General features: G+C 40.4%; 1 protein-coding gene across 15 annotated transcripts in view; it reads right to left on the bottom strand.

Annotated features, from left to right (window-relative positions):
- The window catches only part of MYO3B (myosin IIIB), a 471,131-nt gene that overhangs the window by 245,437 nt on the left and 203,365 nt on the right, over positions 1-22,329 (bottom strand). For all 15 annotated transcript variants that reach the window (XR_008295422.1, XM_053215252.1, XM_053215254.1 and 12 more), the window contains one exon: positions 19,312-19,377. Coding sequence is in view for 14 of the 15 variants with exons in the window: in XM_053215252.1 (XP_053071227.1) it covers positions 19,312-19,377 (66 nt within the window). In the remaining variant the exon portion in view is untranslated. The remainder of the gene's footprint in view (positions 1-19,311; positions 19,378-22,329) is intronic.

Below are 22,329 nucleotides of genomic sequence, written 5' to 3'. Positions count from 1 at the left end.
AACCTCCTCAGTCCCAGACAACTACCAATCTACTTTCTGTTTCTATGGATTTGCCTAATTTGGACATTTCCTGTTATATATGTGGTCTTTTGTGACTGGCTTCATTCATCCAGCATAATGCTTTCAAAGTCCATCCATGCTGTAGCACATATCAATACCGCATTCTTTTTATTGCTAAAAAATGTTCCATTATATGGATATACCACATTTTGTTGCATTCATCAGCTGATGGACATTTGGGTTAATTCTACTTTTAAGCTATTATGAACAATGCTTCTATGAACATTTATACACAAGTTTTTTTTTTTTTTAGTTAGTTATTTATCTTGAGAGAGAACATGAGCAGGCGGAAATGGCAGATGGAGAGAGAGAATCCCAAGCAGGCTCCATGCTGTCAGTGCAGAGACCAACGCAGGGCTCAATCTCACAAACCGTGAGATCATGACCTGAGCTGAAATGAAGAGCTGAACACTTAACCAACTGAACCACCCAGGCACCCCTGTATATAAGTTTTGTTTGTTTGGTTGTTTGGGGTTTTTTTGGCTTTAACCCAGAATCAGGAAATGTATACAAGTTTTTATGTGGACACATATTTTCATTTCTCCTGGATATGTATTGCTGGATTATATGGTAACTTTATATTTAACCTTTTGAGGAACTACAAGACTATTTACTAAAGTGGCTGCATCATTTTACTTTCCCACCACCACTGTATACAATTGTTTTCTAAAACTTCACCTTGTTCTACAAATAATTTAAGGCATTCTACAACACTTGTTTAAGGTATATGCAATACGACAAAATAAAAAATAATTATAGGCAGAAGAGAAAACGAAACGGGGTGCCTGGGTGGCTCAGTCAGTTAAGTGGCCGACTTTGGCTCAGGTCATGATCTCACAGCTCCAAAGCTCATGAGTTCAAGCCCCACATGGGGCTCTGTGCTGACAGCTCGGAGCCTGGAGCCTGCTTCCGATTCTGTGTCTCCCTCTCTCTCTGCCCCTCCTCTGCTTGCACAGGCTCTCTCTCTCTCTCACTCTCTCTCTCTCTCTCTCTCTCAAAAATAAGTAAACATTAAAAAAATTTTTTAAAGAAGAGAAAATGAAACAAAGGGGAAATTAGGAAATAAAAATAGAATTTAGAGTACCAAATAAATTACTTTGGTAGAGTGGCCACAAATTTGGCTCTGGGCTCTGTAGCAGCCAATGTGAAGGGAAAATGCAGCCTGCTCTATATTTCTTAAAATCCATGATGTAAAAACAGACTAGGTGCTTGTAGAAATATGAATATATGATGATGACTGGCAAGGAGACTAGATTGAGGTTTCCTGGGTTTTCATAGACATTACTCTATATAAGGTAATGAATACTATTTCCCTCCACTAAACATAGCCATGAGTTTCACAGAGTTGTTTCTTATCTTCAATCCCAACTGATATCTTCTATCAAAGAATTATATAGCAAAAAAATTCTCCCTGGGTGGCCAATATAAGGAGGCACAGAGAGCTCTTTGATCTTAACCCAGAGCTAAATCTACCAGTAAATTGGTAAATTGGTAAATTTTTATAGTCAGGTCCCCTGATTCTTAAAATGCTGAATGCAGATGCTGGCATCCATCAAGGAAAGGAAAGGCCGGGTGCCAAGACACCATGTACAGTTGACCTTTCAACTTCACGGGTCCACTTATATGTGAATTTTTTCAATGAATACAGTATAATACTGTAAGTGTATTTTCTCTTTACATTTTCTTAACATTTTTCTCTAGCTTACTTTATTGTAAGAGTACAGGATATAGTACATATAATACACACTATGAGTTAATCAACTCTTTATGTTAACAGTAAGGCTTCTAGTCAACCATGGGCTATTAGTAAAGTTTTGGAGTATCAGAAGTTATACACAGATTTTCAACTGTGTGAGGGGTTAGTGTCTCCAACCCTCACATTGTTCAAAGGTCAACTGAACTATTCATTGCAAAGAATGGAAAGAAAATTGCTGAAAAATTTAGCCCATGGATGAAAAGCAACTCAAAGAAGGGAGCAATTTAATCCCACAGGTGGAGTTTGGGAGAGGGCAAGAAGAGGATTGAAGCACAACACAAGTGGGAATGGAAACAGTAAGATTGTCAAATTTGCTTTTTAAATAATGACAATGCTGGTTCCAAATTTCAGGGCATAGTACATGGTGGAGAAAGATTAGACTGAGAAGGAAAATCATGGCCAAGACTTTCAATAATCTGGCATTGTGTCTGCCCACATTTAGCACCCTTCCCTTGATGTGTGCTTTTTTGGTAAAGACTTACATAGACTAAATACTGGCTGATTGCCAACTATATGAATATTATTGATGGTATAAAATCAAATTGGGGAAGGGGTGCCTGTGTGGCTCAGTCGGTTGAGCGTCTGACTTCAGCTCAGGTCATGATCTCGTGGTCTGTGAGTTCGAGCCCCATGATGGGCTGGCTCTGTGCTGACAGCTCAGAGCCTGAAGCCTGCTTCTGATTCTGTGTCTCCCTCTATCTCTGCCCCTCTGCCACTCATGCTCTGTTTCTCTCATTCTCAAAAATGAATAAATGTTAAAAAAAATTCAAAAAAAATCAATTTGGGGAAAATAAACTAGACTGGGTTTTCATTAATACCCTACATACTACCGAAAAGCCTGGAGATGGCACAAAAACAGACACTCAGATCAATGGAACAGAATAGAGAACCCAGAAATGGACCCACAAATATATGCCCAACTAATCTTTGACAAAGCAGGAAAGAATATGCAATGGAATAAAGACAGTCTCTTTAGCAAATGGTGCTGGGAAAACTGGACAGCGACATGCAGAAGAATGAACTTGGATCACTTTCTTATACCACACACAAAAATAAACTCAAAATAGATGAAAGACCTAAATGTAAGACAGGAAGCCATCAAAATCCTTGAGGAGAAAGCAGGCAAAAACCATTTTGACATCAGCCACAGCAACTTCTTACTCAACACGTCTCTGGATGCAAGGGAAACAAAAGCAAAAATGAACTATTGGGACCTCACCAAAATAAAAAGCTTCCGCACAGTGAAGGAAACAATCAGAAAAATGAAAAAGCAACTGATGGAATGGGAGAAGATATTTGCAAATGACATATCAAATAAAGGGTTGGTATCCAAAAGTATAAAGAACTTATCAAACTCAACAACTAAAAAAAATCCAGTGAAGAAATGGGCAAAAGACATGAATAGACACTTCTCCAAAGAAGACAGATGTCAGATGGCCAACTGACACATGAAAAAATGCTCAACATCACTCATCATCAGGGAAATACAAATCAAAACCACAATGAGATACCACCTCACACCTGTCAGAATTGCTAACATTAACAACTCAGGCAACAACAGATATTGGTGAGGATGTGGAGAGAGAGGATCTCTTTTGCATTATTGGCATTGTTGGTGGGAATGCAAACTGGTGCAGCCACTCTGGAAAACAGTATGGAGGTTTCTCAAAGAATTAAAAATAGAACTACCCTACACCCCAGCAATTGCACTACTAGGTATTTATCCAAGGGATACAGATATGCTGTTTCGAAGGGGTACGTGCACCCCAATATTTACAGCAGTGCTATAAGCCAAAGTATGGAAAGAGCCCAATGTCCATTGACAGATGAATGGATAAAGAAGATGTGGTAAAGATATACAATGGAGTATTACTCGGAAATCAAAAAGAATGAAATCTTGCCATTTGCAACTATGTGGATGGAACTAGAGGATATTATGCTAAGTGAAATTAGTCAAAGAAAGACAAATATCATATGACTTCACTCATATGAGGACTTTAAGATACAAAAGAGATGAACATAAGGGAAGGGAAGCAAAAATATAAAAACAGGGAGAGGGAAAAACATAAGAGACTCTTAAATACAGAGAACAAACAGAGGGTTGCTGGAGGGGTTGTGGGAGGGGGGTGGGCTAAATGGGTAAGGGGCATTAAGGAATCTACTCCTGAAATCATTGTTGCACTATATGCTAAGTAACTTGGGATGTAAAATAGATTATTAAAAAAAAAAAAAGAGTACACTAAATGTGATGGGGAAAAAAAAAGCCTGGAGAAAATATTGTCAGATAATAAGTAGCTGTAACTGTCATGCAAATCAGGATTTTGCACAGCTATTTGCAGCCTTGGTTTATGTTCCTGAGGACACAAACCATTACCATGCCTGTCACCTGCCACCCTTCTGCCCAATTTCTCAGCAAGAAAAGCTTCCAAGGGCAATGAACTGCAATATTTAAATGACTGCTTCTGTTGCACTTTGGACAGACAGTTCTTCCCAAGGAAGTGGCCACCCAAGGAAGCCAGTTAGTGCTGAGCCTCTGTGCTTTTAGGCCAAGAAATGAACACTTCACCCCCTGGGGACGTCAATCCAGTGCCTTGTTCAAGCACTAAATTTTTGAAAGATAAAATATTTTTCTTTTTTAGGCAAGGGAAAGAGTAAAGACACCAACTGCCAAAGAGAGCCTGGGGAGTCCTTAACACTCTTCCATTAACATGAAGGAGCAGAACAGCTCCATCTATTACATCAAAGCCTCATCAGAGACCCTAATCCTTTATGAAAGGAACTCTCAGGCAGCCAAGCCTTTAATTTGCTGAATAATAGGCCCTCTGATTAACCCTTGCAAAGCAAAGTACAGACGTTGCAGGCAACAAATGTTCCCAGGCGGTGAGAGAGAAAGGGGGCGGGGGCTGGGATGGCTCCTACTCCCACTGTTAGTGAACTAACTCTATGCATAGGTTTCTAAATGGTTAGCTTTCTGTTTTCCCATTTTCATTTCCCTGTTCGCTCTCTCTCCTGGGAATATGCTACTTCCATTCTCTGACACTTCCTGTGTCCTGAGCTTTAAGCTACTGTAACTCAGTGAAATGCACAGACAGATGATGTGGAATGACTTGTGTTGCCAAATCTACTCATAGTAGTAAATCAGTGACATGAAAGGCTCCTTCAATACCATTTACCCACCCCCACTCTAGGACAAGCCACTTGTGCTCTGTGATAAAGGACAGACAGAAAGGAAAAAGAGACAGAAAGAGAAAGAAAGAGACAAAGAGAGAAAGAAAAGGAAAAGAACAGAAGAGAAAAGACAAGACAAAAGAAAAGAATAGGACTAGGACTAGGAACCCACAAGTAGGAGAAAGAGGAAAGACAAAAGGAAGAGAGGGAATAATGTCAGCTCAGGCATTTCCCCTATCTGTTCTAATTAGATAGACGTCTAGTGTTAAAAAGAAAGACAGACAGAGGCACCTGGATGGCTCAATGGTTGAGCGTCTGACTTCGGCTCAGGTCATGACTCATAGTTTGTGAGTTCCAGCCCCACATCAGGCTCACTGGGGTCACCACAGAGCTTGCTTCAGATCCTCTGTATCCCTCTCTCTCTGACCCTCCCCGACTCACACTTCCTCTCTCAAAAATAAATATTTAAAAAAAAAGGTGGATAATCCTTTTTGTGGGATCCTATTGCTGGAGGAAGACAACTGTATACACTATGTTGCCAAGGGACAGGTAACAGGTTAGATAGGTCGTGGGCTTCACACTAATGTACATTTATAAATCATATACATATTGGACTTTCTGCTCATTATATCAGATAATGAGATGAATGATTGAATGTATGACACAGTGGTCAATTATCACGTGGAGGATATAAATTCTATTGTGCTGAGGACATTTATCTCTTTATTGATCTGGCTCTGAAAGCAAGGATCATAAATTACAAGCCTTCAATAACTGTATGATAAATATTCTAATAACAAAATGCCACCAGGTCCTGTTTCCCCAATAAATTTCCATATGGTTTCAGTTAAAGAAGTAAAATGCAGAGAATTTTTACTTAATTTTTATTTTATTATCAAAAATTATATGTAGAATGAAGACCATACAGAAAAGCCTATCTATCCCAAACAGTCATGTGCTGGAGCCAGCATGCACAAGGTTCCCTAGATATTGTTACATTTTCAGGAATTTTGTGAACTGATGGATGTTACATTGGTAGCCTGAAATTGGCCATGGTGGGGGGGGGGGGTATTTTATACCACGGAAATCAGTAAATGATACGAATTAGCCCCCTAGCCCCTCCCAGACAATTGTTAAACATCATTGCTCACGGACTAGAGATGCTGCGGAAAACTGCCTGATAATTCAAAAGCACTGTGTGATATGGGTAGAAATCTCTTCTTACCACCTTTTCCCTCTAATTCTTTTTTTCCTCATTTCCTGCCTTCTGCTGGATAAAAGTTTCCTAGAGACCCTTTTATCCTTCTGTTGGTTTAGAAACTAGACATTGTTTTCTTATAATTTTAGTCATTATCCTACATGTTTAAAATGTTTGCTGAACTATAAACTTTCCAGTAGTTCTATCCTCTTTGAGCACAAGAATCTATGCATCCCTTAACCACGAACTGAATACTACTGTCCCCCCTGAATTTTATGACTATTTAGATTTATTTCACCCCAAGTCATTTCTTACAGTTAACAGTTACACTTTGAAAATATTCTACGAAATTATTTCATTTCAAATGAATTTCTGCTTCATTTGTGATGCCAGCAAGTTGTCTTTGTTAGCCTTAGAGTTTGTGTGTTTTGAAATTTCAGTTGGCAGGCTCACTTTGAGGAGGAGGAGGAGAATTTTTCCCTTTCCCTCTCACTTTCTCTCTGTGCTTACTTACTCTCTTAGTGTAATGACTTCGGGGTTGTGTCTTCTTGGCTCCCTAGGTCTCTAGCCCAGAGCCAGTTTTTAGAATGGAATTTTGTGCTCCTATCCCACGGTTTTATTAGGTATATGAAAGAGCTCATCACTGTGGCAGCAGAAGGCCCAGCCACTTACTTATCCTACCATTCTCAGGCAGAAGCTGCCTAAGAGCCATAGTCCTGGCTGATGGTCAGCACCTCCCTAGGTGTTGGAGAACAACAGAGGAAATTGCTACAGTCAGAGCACAGGATCATATGACCTCTCCTTATCCCATTCTTTTCCTCAGCTTTTCATCAGCCAACAAGAACTACTCCACACACTGGCTTCAGGCAGGAGTCTAACTCTGGACAGTCTTCCTTGGAGCCCTCTTAGTCCTTTTAACCACAGGAGCCAAACTTCCAGCTATCACTGCTTGCTTCTGATCCCAGCAGATTTAGGACTTCAGCTTAGCTGAGTGAGCATTTTGTGTTCTCATTCCACTCTGATCTTAGAATCTAGATTCCTTCCTTCCTTCCCTAGTATAATGTTTTTGGCCTTTTTTATTTAAAACAAGCTTTTTTAATGCTTATTTTGGGGAGAGAGACAGAGCACAAGTGGGAGAGGGACAGAGAGAGAGGGAGACACAGAATCTGAAACAGACTCCAGGCTCTGAGCTATCAGCACAGAGCTCGGCGTGGGGCTCGAACTCACAAACCATGAGATCATGACCTGAACTGAAGTCAGATGCTCAACTGACTGAGCCACCCAGGCACCCCTGGGCCTTTCTTTTTTATATGTGGCCTGTCATTGTTACATTTTTGGAAAAGCATAAAGTTAAAGATCCCCTTTGACAGATATTCTTGCCTGGAAACATCTAAAGGCAAAAATCCTTCAAATTCAAAGTTACCCAATAATTTCTTCTGCTTTCCACCACCCTAAGTTGTTTTCCTTTGGTAATTAATATCTACTGGTGCAAAGAATGTATTAATAATGTATATGGCCAAGATTAGCAGCTGTGAGATGTGCCCTTGCTCTTATTTTATAGAGGAAGCAAAGTCTACGTCATAGGTGTCAAACTCCCCCCACATCTTGATTCTCACCCCTCACACCTGCGTATTCCCCTAAGGCAGCCTTGGCAGGCCAATGTTTACATCAGAAGGAAATTGTCAAACTGTAGAATGTCATGTCACTGACCATGGTCCTGAAACATCATGAGCCATGAAGACATAGGTGTTTATCTTAATCCTGGGTTCAGAAATGACTTCTCTTCAACCTTTCCCTGGAATTCTGAACCAGGAGATAGAGTAGGTGGTGGTGGAAAACAGGACAAGTGATGTGGCAGGGGGATATGGGGAAGGGGGGTACGAAATGAAGTACAATAGGCAGAAGCTGTTGGAAAGGAATATAATCACTGAGACTGCCAGGGATGATTTATTTTGACATCATTTTCATGTATTCAAAGCAACCAAAAAAGAACCCATAGCTAACCATGTCTACATAATCCACTTTTAACAAACTTATCATGTTTCTGATGCTTAAACTTTTATTTTTGCTTTGGGCAAGTACGTTGGGGGAGTGCATTTGACTTTTTTTTTTTTTTTTTGCCTCATATTCTTTTCCTTAATATTATGTTTACAGTTAGGAGAGATTTATAAAGACCATGAGTCCTAATATTCAATTTCTAACTCAAGTCCATCATATTGCTGTGTATGCTTTTGAAGGTATCACCTCCTCTCTGCAATTTTTAGTTCTTCAAAAGGAACTGACATTTACTGAGCTCCTGCCATGTGCTAGCAATGTGCCGAATATTGGGGATAAAAGCAAAAAAGACACATTCTCTGTTTTGGAACTAGACAGTGGTGGTTGTACAAAACTGTGAATGTGCTGAATCACACATTCCCTTTAATGGTTCCCTTTTAAATGGTCAATGTTTATGTGAATTTCACCTAAACATATGCACACACACACACATGCACACACCATACAGCAACATGACCTTGGGTACTGAACTATGATACAGACCTTGATTCGAATCCTAGCTCTGTCAGTTTCTAGTTGTGAGACATCAGGACAGTCACTTACCTTCTAAGAGGTTCACTTTTCCAGTAGTAACCTGTCTCATATGGCAGGGGTTAGGATTCAATGAAATAATGCATGTAAAGTGCATTTCACTGTGTCTGACACATAGCATGCTTTAAATAAATCTTACCACTAACATCATCTGTACTCCTCACACAGATAACCCCAGATTTATTCAACTACTTTTATTTTAACTCTCGGGTATCTTTTAGGCTGTACTTGATTTGGTTGAATGTGAGCTTTCTTTGGCTAAATGAACTTTGCCATGAACAACGATTTTCGCATAACATAGAACTTGGCTATAATTAAAAAGAAAAATGAATTATAGGTCCACAAAAGTATATGCTACCTTTATACAGATATCCAGTTCAGGGTCATAGAAAATATCTCTAAGTGATCATGATCCTCTATCCTGGACACAGACGCAGAATCCTTCTAATATAGCATCCTAGCAATCAGGTGGACCATCCTGGGATATGAGATGACACCAATTTGCCATCTCTTTATATATAGTTTATTCCTCTCAGACAGACACATATGACCAAGACATCTTAGCACAGAATATGTATTTGATTCTTGAAGTCCTCGGTAAAGTCAGAAAATACTGGTAATGACAGAAATACCCCTCTTCTACAATTGGGCAGTAAGCTTAGGAAGAATTTAACACAAACCCTTAGTATCTGAGACATATTTCTAAAAAAATAAAAGGGAAGAAGGAAGGAAACAAGGAAGGAAGCAAATAAGGAAGAAAACACTATGGCCTTATGATGTAATACTAATACTTGACTTTGTGACGATGTTCTACTGAATTAAATATTTTGGGGCACCTGGGTGGCTCAGTCAGTTATGCATCCAACTCTTGGTTTCAGCTTAGGTCATGATCTCACGGTTTTGTGAGTTCGAGCCCCACATCAGGCTCTGTGCTTGGGTTTCTCTCTCTCTCTCCCCCTCTGTCTCTGATCCTCTCCCACTCATGCTGTCTCTGTCTCTCTCAAAATAAACTTATAATTTTTTTTTTTTTACATTTGATTCTCACTGGTAGACAGGTGGACACTGCTATCCTCACCCACAGCTAAGGAAGTAGAGGCTTGGAGAGATTAAATGAGTTAAGGTCATATACCAACCAAGTAATGGACTGTATTAGTTTCCTAGGGCTGCTGTGACAAGGTAACACAAACTGAGTGGCTTAACAAGAGATACTTATTGTCCCACAGCCCTGGAGGCTGGACGTCTGAGATCAAGACTCAAGGCTGGTAGGGCAATGCGCCCTCAAAGGTGCTAACAAAGGATCTGTTCCAGGCCTCTCTCCTAATTTTAATTGTTTCCTGGCTTAGAGCAGCATAAGGCATTCTCTCTGTGTGCATATCTGTGTACAAATTTCCCCTTTTTATAAACACACCAGTTATACTGGTTTAGGGGTCCACCCTACTCCAGTATGATCTCATTCTAACTAATTACATCTGCAATGGCTCTAATTCCAAATAAGATCATATTATGGGATATTGAGGGTTAGGACTTCTACGTATGAAGTTTTAGGAGACATAATTCAAACCATAGCATGGGTTGATCAAAGCCAAGCATTCTGTACAAGCATGAGGAACACTGCTTGAACCTAAGGATTTAAGCTTTGGGCTTCTCTTAAAGGCAAGAATTTCTATTATTCACTAAAATAATAGCTTTTTAAATAAAATTCTTCTTTCAGAAACATTCAATAGTCCTTCATATTAGAAACCAATTATGGGGGGCACTTGGGTGGCTCAGTCCGTTAGGCGCCCAGCTTCGGCTCAGGTCATGATCTCACGGTTTGTGAGTTCAAGCCCTGCATTGGGCTCTGTGCTGACAGCTCAGAGCTTGGAGTCTGTTTCAGATTCTGTGTCTTCCTCTCTCTCTGCCCCTCCCCCACTCATGCTGTCTCTCTCTCTCTCTCTCTCTCTCTCTCTCTCAAAAATAAACATTAAAAAAAATTTCAGAAACCAATTATGGGATTTTTCCCCCACTCATTAGCCTGGTATGATACCTATGTCATGTATTTGATGAGGTTCCTTATTTCCTTAGGAGATTCCAAATTATAATACTAGAAGGTTGGCTGGAAGCTGCACACATATCCAAAAGGAGATGGAAGATCAAGAGAATCTATGATTACTCATTATATTTAATATCACTCTTATAAATTTTGAATCTATTTAAAAAACGAATCAGCCCTTTCCTCATTAGTGCCAACAGGCTATGTCTGTTATTTTTATCCCTGCCAGAAATCATCAGTGGCCTGTAATAATGTAGTACTAGTGACATGAGCCTTCATTTCCATTTTTAATTAAAATTCTTACTGACCTAGAGCCAGATTTCCTTCTGCACTAGAGCCTGTGGAAATTCCACAGTGGAAACTACAGTAGCCAGGGAGTAGAGGATCAGGCAGGAAGCCGGGAACTTCACACTGTACCAGAAGAACATCACAGCTCTTAAGAGAAAATCCAGGGGGGGCGCCTGGGTGGCTCAGTCAGTTGAGTATCTGACTCTTGATTTCAGCTCAGGTCATGATCCTAGGGTCATGGGATTGAGCCCTGCATTGGGCTCTGCATTGGGCAGGGAGCCTGCTTGGGATTCTCTCTCTCTCTTCCTCTGCCTTTCCCCCCAGCTTCTTCTCTCTCTCTGTCTCTTTCTCTCTCTCAAAAATAAATGAATAAATTTAAAAGAGAGAGAGAGAGAAAGAGAGAGAGAGAGAGAGAGAGAGAAAGATCCAGGAAGGGTGTCAACCTGGCCCCTCCAAGCTCTCTACTTGTCCTTACTTTCCCCATCCCGCCGAGGCCCTAGATCAGCCTCAGTGAGGATCATGAATGCCCCTCCTCCTCATGATCCACTTCTGTTGTGACTTATCATCCTATGGATGCTATTGGCTCTCCTTCCTGACTCTCACACCTCTTTTGATGGTACCACTATGGAGTTAAAATATTTCTCACAATTGTTGAACTCTCAGTCTGTATCTCACTTAATTCTTACAACACTCTATAAGGTAGCATGATTTCAGACTGCAACCTGTCTGTACACTGTCCACTCTACTTAAGGATATTGTTCTGGTACTATCCTGGGCCCAGGGCTGCCCTATTAGAAGACTAAATTCTTAGCTTCCTTTGTAGCTAGTTGTAGCCATGTGATTGAGTTGTAGCTAATGATATGCTCCATGAAATGGACAAAAGTTTTCTTAAAGTAAGCAAAATTTCATTTATCTCTCCTTCCAGCTGGCTATAATAAGTAGGTCAATGTTGGAGCTATAGCAGCCATCTTGGCTCATGAGGTACCCTTGGAAGTGGAAATCACACTTAATGGGGCAGCATGAGGGCAGGAGCCTAGGTGGCTGCCAGATGCCCTGCTGGATTAGTGGTACCTATGTGGACTAACTTCCAGCTTATTTCATGTAAGAAATAAATAAAAATCTACCTTATTAAAGTCACTGTTAGTTGGGATTTTCTATCACAGCAGAATTGATCTTAATCCCAAATGGTTATCATATAAATATTAGTATTCCCATTTTACAGATTAGGAAACTGAGGTTCAGAAAGATGAAGTAATTTGGTCAAGGTCAAGAATCTAAGTGGAAATGTTAGAATACAACCTGACTTCAGGTCTAATGCTCTTTATCTCTCCAATGTGTATTCTCTAAAAAGACCCTTTCTCATGCTGAAAATACTGGAATCCTCATGTTTAACTCATCCTTTCCTGTAGCACCTGTCTTCTCCCATTAATAGTTGCCAAGCATTGTGGGTTCTACCTCTCAGGGTCCAGCCATCCATTTCATGTCCCACTGCTCCTTCCCCATGAAGAAACTTCTGGCTGGCTGACAGCAGAGACAGAGGCACTGGGTCTGGACAAGATGTGCCCTGGGATAGTTGTGGGAGGTAGGGCTGTTTGTGAGGCAAAGAAGTGAAGGTAAGTCTGCATTCCATCCACTGCTTCTGTTTTGACCCCTGCTGGAGCAGATTCTCTCAGGTTGAGTTTGAGGGGTGGTACTGTTGTTGTTGAGAAGGGAATGGAGAACTATGAGAACTACCTGAATTATAGGACATGTAGAGAACAGAGCCTGGCATGAGTCAGAGTTATTTGCCAGGTTCTACAGACACATATATAATTTAATCCTTAACAGTAAATCTATGAGGCAGGTCGTCTGCCTCAGCTTGACAAATGAGGACCAAAGGTCAGAGAGGTTAAATATCTTCCCCCAAGTTGCACAGCTAGCAAGTGACACAGCTGAATGCACACACTGCTCTTCTCGATGAACCAGGTGGCACTCTGGGGAGTGATGGAGGGGAACAGACTGTGGGCAGAGCTATGAGCCATGTCCCCACTTCTCCTACCCCTGTCCCCCACACACCATGTGCTCACCATTACTTCTGTTTACTTCAACTGCAGATGCACTTTGATTTATATTATGAAATTCAAGTACAAATTTAAAAAAAGAAAAACCAGTATGGGGTAAACAGAACATCATCTAGGCTAACCCTAACTAAAAGTCACCTAACATAATATGCTACAAAGCACTAATGTGAACTCTAGGACATATGCTACAGGTTTGGTTTCTCACAAGATCCAAACCCAGCATTTGTTGGGAAATCAATAGAATATGCTGCCTAGAGAATGGTCTATCCACCTTACTATGCCTTTTGCTTCTTTTAGATCAAGCTAAACCCCTCACTGCCAAGGTTCTTACGATAACAGTATATTCCAAGTATCTGTGGACACTGTACCATATTTCAAACTTCAAATTACAATGAACCACTTCTTGATTTACATCATGAGAAAATCACATTTCATTGGCTGAGTTTGTAAGTAGGGTCTAAGTGAGATCAAATTGGGCCCTTGGTTTCTTTAGATGATCTATTAGGTAATCTAAATTAGACCCTCTTCAGGGAGATATAACCTTGAAACACATAGCTTTATTTGTTCTTTTTATGAGGAGGAAAGAATCCAAATTTTTCAAAATGAAAAAGAAGTTGGGTTGCATTTGTAAGTATATTGATCAATATATGTTAAGAGGAGAGAGAAGAATTTGGGGGGTTTTAAACTAGAATTTTTTTTAATTTTGAGCTTCTTCATGAGTTTTTATTAATTCACTAATTCCCTGTAGCTCGAGATGCTAATTAATTCAAGAAGCCATAACAGCTAATCATTGACTAAATAAATCTAAAATGGAGAGTCTGTCACTAGAGATACCACTGCTCATTTTAATTAATATTACCAATTTGTGAAGTAATGTAAATAAAGGCTATTGTATCCTTCTCTTCCAGGAAATATTAACCCTTTGCATGGCCACCTGAGAATCTAACAAGACTTAACAAGCCAAGAGTATTTGTGGAGCTTAATCAATCACTGAGTTAGGACATTTTATAATGTTCACTGACATTATAAAAACCACGTGGAATTAAGCTGCCACAAAACGCAGGATGGCAAAGAGCTAAGAATGGTTGCCTTCAAGGAAACACAATCAATGCCAAGGAAGCAACCGCCCCAAAATGGTTTAGGCCTAGAGAAAAGCCAATGTTCCAGTTCTGAGTTTCAATTTTTAAAGAATGAATTTATGCAAATACCCATTAGTTTTAGCAGTTCTGTAGCTCAGAGTGATCTCACCTTGTTAACATGCAGTACAACTGCTTGTAGCCATTGAATGTCATTTGGAGGGATAGGAAAGGCTGCCTCTACATTTCATGGCTAAATGGCAAGGCTCAGCCACAAAGCCCACTTTGGAAAACAGACCTACATGCTTAGCCTCTCAAGCCAGCCAACCCAAGAAAGCAGTGTGTGTGGCAGGCCATATAGCTCAGGTCATCACTAAAGCCTAAGCTGAGCAGCCAACGTGCTCCTGGTAGATTTGCCCTTGCCTGGGAGAAATCCTTCTTTATTGTTTCACCAATCAGCTCAAGAGTCACTGATGATAACTTCCTAAAATTAATTCCTAATAAAACCCCGAAAGTTTTAGAGGCAACATGAAAAAGCATAGTTCACAGATACCTAATTAGCCAATAACTGGGAAAGTATTATAGTTTGGTCCAAAGACCTGAAATTAGTTTGAACAGGGGGGGTTGGGGGGGGGGTGGCGAAGACATCCTTCAGGATGAAGGTGAAGTCGGCAAAGGAAAATTATTGTTATCTGGTCACAAGGCTACTTCTGAAAGGAGCCTCCTGACAAAGCAGAAGTCTGGCTGAAATTTGAACCAGATAAACTTGTTATGCAAATAGCTTTAGCCATAGGGGAAAGGGCTGATAATAAAATCTCTACAAAGCCAGCCACACATTACAGAGGTGACAAAAAACATCAGGCAGGGTCCTAGCATATGGATAAAAAGCAGTGTAGAATTTATGTGAGCATCATGTTTAATTTATCTTAACTAAGCTGTCAGGAGTCAAGCTTTGACAAATGCATAACTAACTCATATAAATTAGTCAATTATCACTAACAACCAAAGGTTCAGAACCAAACTGACGTTTCTTTTCTTTTAACTCCAATACATGTTTACTAATAGGATTCAGACTTTCTTAAATCTCTCCTAGCATTTCCAAATTAAGGCTGGAAACCTGAAAAACACCAAGCCACATCCCAGCACTCATGCTGTCCCTGCCCCTCCCCTGCTACCTCATGCACATTCGTTCCCTCTCTAATTCCCATTGCCCCCCCCACACACACATACACACACCCTGTCCCCTGTCTACACAAGCTATAATCACTAGCTACAGCCAGACTAATCCCTTCAGGCCACTGTAGCAATCAATGAGAAGCCATATAGGTTCTTTGGTAAGTGGAGACAAACATGGACCAAGAAAGATCAAAATTACTGAATCACCTCTGCTATGGTTTAGTAGCCACATGATGATAGGGTATTAAAAGTTTTAAAGCTGTGAAAGAATTCTAGTCCTCTTTGCTCTTCAGAAAGAATTCATTTATTTACTTTAATACAATGCATTGTTCATTCTACAATGGGAATTGAAGCAATTAACTGAATAATTCAAGCTAAAAACACCTTTCCTAAAATTATGAGAAAATCATCTTCTCCACCCCACTCCCACTAATATACTCTGAAAGTCTTAATCATCTATCATTCTCCTCCAATATGGGCAAGATAAGTATAAAAGCAAACCAAGGCTCTCTAAACAGACATTTCTAACTCAGTGAGTGTCACTGTTTGTATTTCATTAGAGATCTGAATAAACAGAATGAAATAGTAAAGACAAATTGCATTTGGTAGGCTGAGTAATGGCAGTCTACGGTATGCAGGCTCACCTATGAAACCAAAGGTTATTATTTGGGAATAGTGGGCAGGTTTCTACCTAAATATATAAAATAGAATAATTAGCCTCTAATCTTGAGGCTCATCTTTCTAACAATCTTGTAAAAAAAAAGAATTCATGGTTGAGGAATCTAAGATGTTATGAGGAAAGCAGGATTGGGGGCTCAAGTCAGGAAAGAATCTATGAACAACTATAATATATAGTATTTTCACTAATAAAACCACTAAGGACAACTCATTAAATAAAGAGAAGATTGATGACATTTTTCCATATCTTAAATTAGTAGTAAAGGACACAATCACTTAATTTCTATTTACCTTCATTGGTTCATTAGAACCTTTTCAGACTCTCCCTCTCCTGTGGTTTCAACAAGATATTTTTCTTTGTGCCTTATAGTATGCATATTAAAGGCACCGGTTTTTGTGTTCTGTTCTCCATTCCAGTATCAAGACCCTTCTAAGTCTAAAGCAAATCAGAACGAGCGCATCAAGAAATCTCAGAGTTGGGGAAAACGTAAGCAGACTTAAGTGGACTTAAATTACACTTAAATGGTATAATAGGATCTGCCATAGAGAAAAATCAGTAATAGGGAGAGATTTCTATACTGTTTAACCCTGAAAGTCCCAACTTCATCATAAATTATGTACCTCTATTCCCAAATCCATCTAAGCAATACCGTGCTTGGTTTAAGAACACAAATACAGGGCGCCTGGGTGGCTCAGTCGGTTAAGCGTCCGACTTCAGCTCAGGTCATGATATCATGGCTAATGATTTCGAGCCCTGCACAAGGCTCTGTGCTGACAGCTCAGAGCCTAGAGCCTGCTTCGAATTCTGTGTCTTCCTCTCTCTCTGCCCCTGCCCTGCTCCCACTGTCTCTCAAAAATAACCAAAAAAAAATTTTTTTTAATTTAAAAAATGTTAAAAGAACACAAATACACTCTTGAAAAAATATACAGAATATAAAAATTTGGTGAGTCAAGTCACATTTTAGAGGCATCACAAGAGCTTGGTATAGGAAGGCATTTTTGTGAATATGTAATGGATTTTTCTAGGCCAACAGCTTTGAGAAGGTCAATCAAGGGAATCTGTATGCAGCAATGGAATGAAAAGGAAATTTTTTTAAATCCAGCCTTGCTAGCAAAAATCACTGGAACCACAGCCCTTGGATTTTTCTCCCTGGGGTGATCTGAAATGTGCCCCCAGACACCAAGGTGTCTTTAGTTCTCCAGTTCCCTTGACCTCCTCCTTTAGCTCCCAAATTCCAGGGAGTGCCTCTTCCTCTGCTCCTACATGAGTATCATCCCTCCTGCTCTATATGTTGTTCTTCTCACCATTGCCTGACATTGCCACCCTTAAGTTGTGGCTGCTTCTGCATTCTGCAGGCTTTGCAGAAGCATCAGAGTGGGGGCTGGAGGGGCGAGGAAATGCTCTAGCCTTGAACTATATGGTCACATTCCAATACAGCTTTGCTTGGTAGAGTTCTTGAGAGTACATTACTGTTCTTCTCTCCTGACGAAGACAGCACAAATCCAGGAGGGGCTGGACAAGCAAACAATTTCAAGGACCTTGAACTAGGCTGCATGTGAAACAAAAATTAAATATAGGTTCACAGCTCTTTCTACTAACCCTTGGAGTCAAATAGGCTTTAGAATTCAGAATTTTATCAAATTTTAGAAAAGTAAACCAGTGCATTTACTGTATGTTATGTAACATTCCCCAGCAGGATCTGGGGCAGCACACTATAATCAAACACATTAATATATCTGCAGCAATTCACATGAATATTCACACTGAGTGAGATAAATAATGACTATAAATAGCTTCATTTCAGTTTAGGTCATGTGTTGCCACCAAGTCAGATCACATAAGGTCAGGACTTGTAGCTAAATGAGTCAAGTACAAAAATAACTTCCATTTTTTAGAGCTCTTTGGATTTTAGAATTGTGGATAAGGAATTATTGATCTGTATTGTGACTGAGTAGGGAAGATGATGAAGGGACCCAGTTTTCTTCATTGTCCTGCCTCTTTGTTGAAGCTAATCATGCACACAGATAGAAGTTAGAAAACGTTGTGCTGACCATTCACTACTTCCTGGTTACTAGCTATTTTGGGCACTTCTTTTCTCTTCCATGACCTCTGAACACCTGGTTTGATCTGCTAGACACTGAGCACATCTCTTCCCAGTTCCTATGCACTGGATATACCTTGTAATGCCTGGTCTAGACCCCACAGTTCACCAGGCCTTGAGCCTGGGGTCATATAGTCCCTTCCAGCAAAGTAAGTTATCTTCCCCAGATCTGGAAGCAGTGTGGTCCTTTCCCAGGGGCCAGGACAAAAGCTCATGTTCCCAGCATGGAGTCACCATCCTAATGGTATTATTGGTGGTTCTGCTCCTGTCTTAGTCCCATTCTATCTTGCCTAGCTCCTGGTAACACAGCTCCCATCAGGTACACCATCCATCACATGGGTTTTTATCTTGTTCTCCCCACCTTGAGCCCTTGGCTGGGGCTGTTCACTTTAGTGCCTCAAGCCTGAGATCCTACTCTGCCTACTCAATCATCCTGGGAACCGGAGCTGTGTTCTCATACCACAGATCCTAGAGCAAAGTCCAACTTCCAAGCTGCAAGGCTTCTGTTGAACACTGCCACCTTCTGTCTCTTCTCTAGGACTAGTGTGGGCATCACAGTTTGTTTGTTTGTTTATTTATTTATTGAGAGAGACAGAGAGAGAGAGAGAGAGAGAGAGAGAGAGAGAGAGAGAGAGAGAGAAAACACACACATGGGCAGGGAGGGGCCAAGGGGAAGGGGAAATGAGAATCTTAAGCAGGCTCCGTGCCCAGCGCAGAGCCCAATGCGGGTCTCAATCTCAAGACTGTGGTATCATGATCTGAGCCAAAATCAAGAGTCGGATGCTTAACCTACTGAGCCACCCAGGCACCCTGGGCATCACAGTTTTAGACGTTGAGTCTCCTCCCTTATTAAAAAGACCACTGGCAACATTTGCTCCAGGACAGAGTAGATTCTCAGATAAATGTGATCCACATGATCAGAAGGACTGATTATAGCCAAAAGTCAAATGGAACTCCTTATGTTTCAAATTCTGCAGAGGCATCTTCCATCATTCACTGGAACAAATTCTGTGTCGTAATGTGCTAAAAGGCATAACAACTTTGAGCGCCAAGTAAATTCCACAGCTTGGATTTCCAATCACTGTTCAAGGCCTTGCTGGATAAGCAATTTTTAGTGGAAGAGATACTCACTGTGAAATAAAGTGGTTGAATTCCTCACACCATTTTTCCGGATGAAGTAAAGTAGGTGGAGGATTTCTGAAAAACAAAAGCAATTTATTTATTTATTTATTTATTTATACCAAAAAAAAAAGTGTTTAGTTAAAGGCAAAACATCAACTTGTCTTTACTGATACTGTTCTAAATAGCTCTGATAAAATCCAATCTGTTTCTTCCCAGGTGGGAGTCATTCGTCGTAAATTATAAAGTGCCAGTCCCTATTCATTTAGTCCTTCATTTTCATTGACTCAAGGCCTACAATGCCCATGGTTTTCTGCAGGACCTGTGAGAATTACACAGATCGGGAACATTCCTCAGGGAGCAGACACTAATGAAGGGCGAGCACACAACCACCATCACTGAGAGCCGAGTATTATTAATGCCATAAGAAAGAATGCTATAGGGGCTCCTGGGTGGCTCAGTCGGTTAAGCGTCTGACTTCGGCTCAGGTCACGATCTCACAGTTTGTGGGTTCGCGCCCCGCATAAGGCTCTGTGCTGACAGCTCAGAGCCTGGAGCCTGTTTCAGATTCTGTGTCTCCCTCTCTCTCTGCCCCTCCCCAACTCGTGCTCTGTCTCCCTCTGTCTCAAAAATAAATAAACATTAAAAAAAAATTTTTTTTAAAAAGAAAGAATCCTATAAACATAGTGCTAGGGGCTTTAGAGAAATTTTACAAGGATTTTCAGATCATTATGCTACCATTTGAATTAATTATGTGATGCATTTAAAATACACTCAAATTCATCAAATTTTTAACTATTGCCTGTATGTCAACTTCTGCAATAGGCACTGGGGAAAGCGAAACAGCTAAGACAGTGCTCCAGACCCATGGGGTCCCTGCGTAGAGAGTGTGACAGACATCTAATATTACTACGTATTGGAGGTCCAAGAGAACTAGAGAGATGCAGAAAGATTCTGGTAACCAGACCACTTCTTGGTAAGAAGGTAGAATAAAGGGACGGTAAGAGCCCTGCATTTGGCTGAATATTTATCTAAAGAGATTTCTTTTTTCAAATTTTTATTTAAGTTCTAGTTAATTAAAATATAGTGTAGTATTGGTTTCAGGAGAATTTAGTGATTCATCACTTACATATAACACCCAGGGCTCATCATAACAAGTGCCCTCCTCACCCATTTAGCCCATCTCCCCCACTCAACTCCTTCCATCAACCCTCAGTTTGTTCTGTCATCAAGAGTCCCCAAAGAGATTACATTTTAAAATAGAAGTGACAGGGGCGCCTGGGTGGCGCAGTCGGTTAAGCGTCTGACTTCAGCTCAGGTCCTTTAATTGGTAAGATTTTTTTTCTAGTCATAAATGGAAGTAGGGGCTTCTGGGCAAATCAAGTTCAGCAAATGGAGAAAGTTTACATTTCTGCATATTTGAATTACGACTGTATACCTTAAACCCATTATATGTGTTTTCACCTGGGCTCTAACCACTTCCTAAAACCACAGGCTGCTTAGCTTCAATAGGTAGAGGAATGAGAAGCAGCAAGAATGACAAAATTAAAAAAAAAAATGCATTAGAGGGGCGGTTAAGCTGGGTGGCTCAGTCGGTTAAGCGTCTGACTTCAGCTCAGGTCACAATCTCGCAGTCCGTGAGTTCAAGCCCCGCGTCGAGCTCTGGGCTGATGGCTCAGAGCCTGGAGCCTGCTTCTGATTCTGTGTCTCCCTCTCTCTCTGCCCCTCCCCCGTTCATGCTCTGTCTCTCTCTGTCTCAAAAAAAAAAAAAATGCATTAGATAATGTGATTGCAACATGCCTCTCAATACCCATTCTTCTCTCATTTCCTTGAGTACAATTTTTATTCTGACACAATGCTGCCACATAAAGATACATTTTCCTGAGTTTCTTGCAGCTATATGTGTGTCCATGTGACTGAGTTCAGGCCAATTATATATAACTAAAACTGTTCTACAGTATTTCCAGGAAACCTTCTTAAAAGAGCGGAGACAGGACATCTTCCTTCTTCCTTCTTGCTACTTCCTGAAGTATGGTTGTGATGGCTGGAGCTTGAGCAGCTATTTTGGATGTGAGGTAAACTTGAAAATGAGAGCTATAAGCTGAGTATGGCAAAGAAGATAGATAGGAAACTGGATTCATGATGACACTGCAAAGCTGCTGTACTAGCTCTACACTGCTTCCCCTTAGTATTTCTTAACAGGACAGAGAAGTAAACTTCCACCTTTTTAAAGCCATTGTTATAATGCAATTAATCCTAAATGAGCCAGTAATATTTCAGAGTATTATCCTATCACATGATTATAACATAAGTTGACAAATGATAGAAAAATACACACACAAAGATATGTGGGAGCATAATTAAGGAACAACTGACCCAATCTGGTGAGTCCCAGAAGACTTTCTAAAGAAGATGAACTTATGCTGGCCCCTGATGATTAGGTTGGAATTTTCAAGATAGACAAGGAAAGGGAAGCCACTACAGGCTTAGGAAACAACATGTACCAAGTCACAGAAGTGTAAAAGAATCTGGCAGGTTCAAAGAACATGAGTAATTTTTTGAGACTAGACTATATGATTCTTTTGGATCTGAAGAGAGAGCATGAAGGAAGGAAGAATGTAAGAGACGAAGCATATGATTTCCCTGTTCTGCATAAGAATTTAATCATCCTTCAGATCTTCTGATTCAAAGACCCAAAGGAAAATTATCTGTGTGACCACAGAGAAAGAGTAAGTAGCTGAAGGTTGCCCTTCAGTTATTTGGGAGGCTGCCTCTATTGCATTCATTTTATTCAACAATATTTCCCCTTATCTTTCCCTTATATTTTTTAAATAACAAAAGCACCATCATATAACTTCTGCTTCAATGCTAATTTGGCTGACCTCTTCTTACTGGCTCCAGCTGTTTGAGGCCCCAGCTGTCAGCCTCAGTGTAGCATCTCTTGGTGAGGTTATCCTACATCATCTCTAGAGCCCTTTTGAGATCTTGAACTTCCATTGCTCTTCTTAGGTTTTCTGCTCATTCTGCTCT

This window comes from Acinonyx jubatus, chromosome C1 (assembly GCF_027475565.1).
Source record: "Acinonyx jubatus isolate Ajub_Pintada_27869175 chromosome C1, VMU_Ajub_asm_v1.0, whole genome shotgun sequence".
Taxonomy (NCBI): Eukaryota; Metazoa; Chordata; class Mammalia; order Carnivora; family Felidae; genus Acinonyx; species Acinonyx jubatus.
The sequence above is the reverse complement of the archived record's forward strand: the minus strand, read 5'-3'. Positions and strand labels throughout refer to the sequence as shown.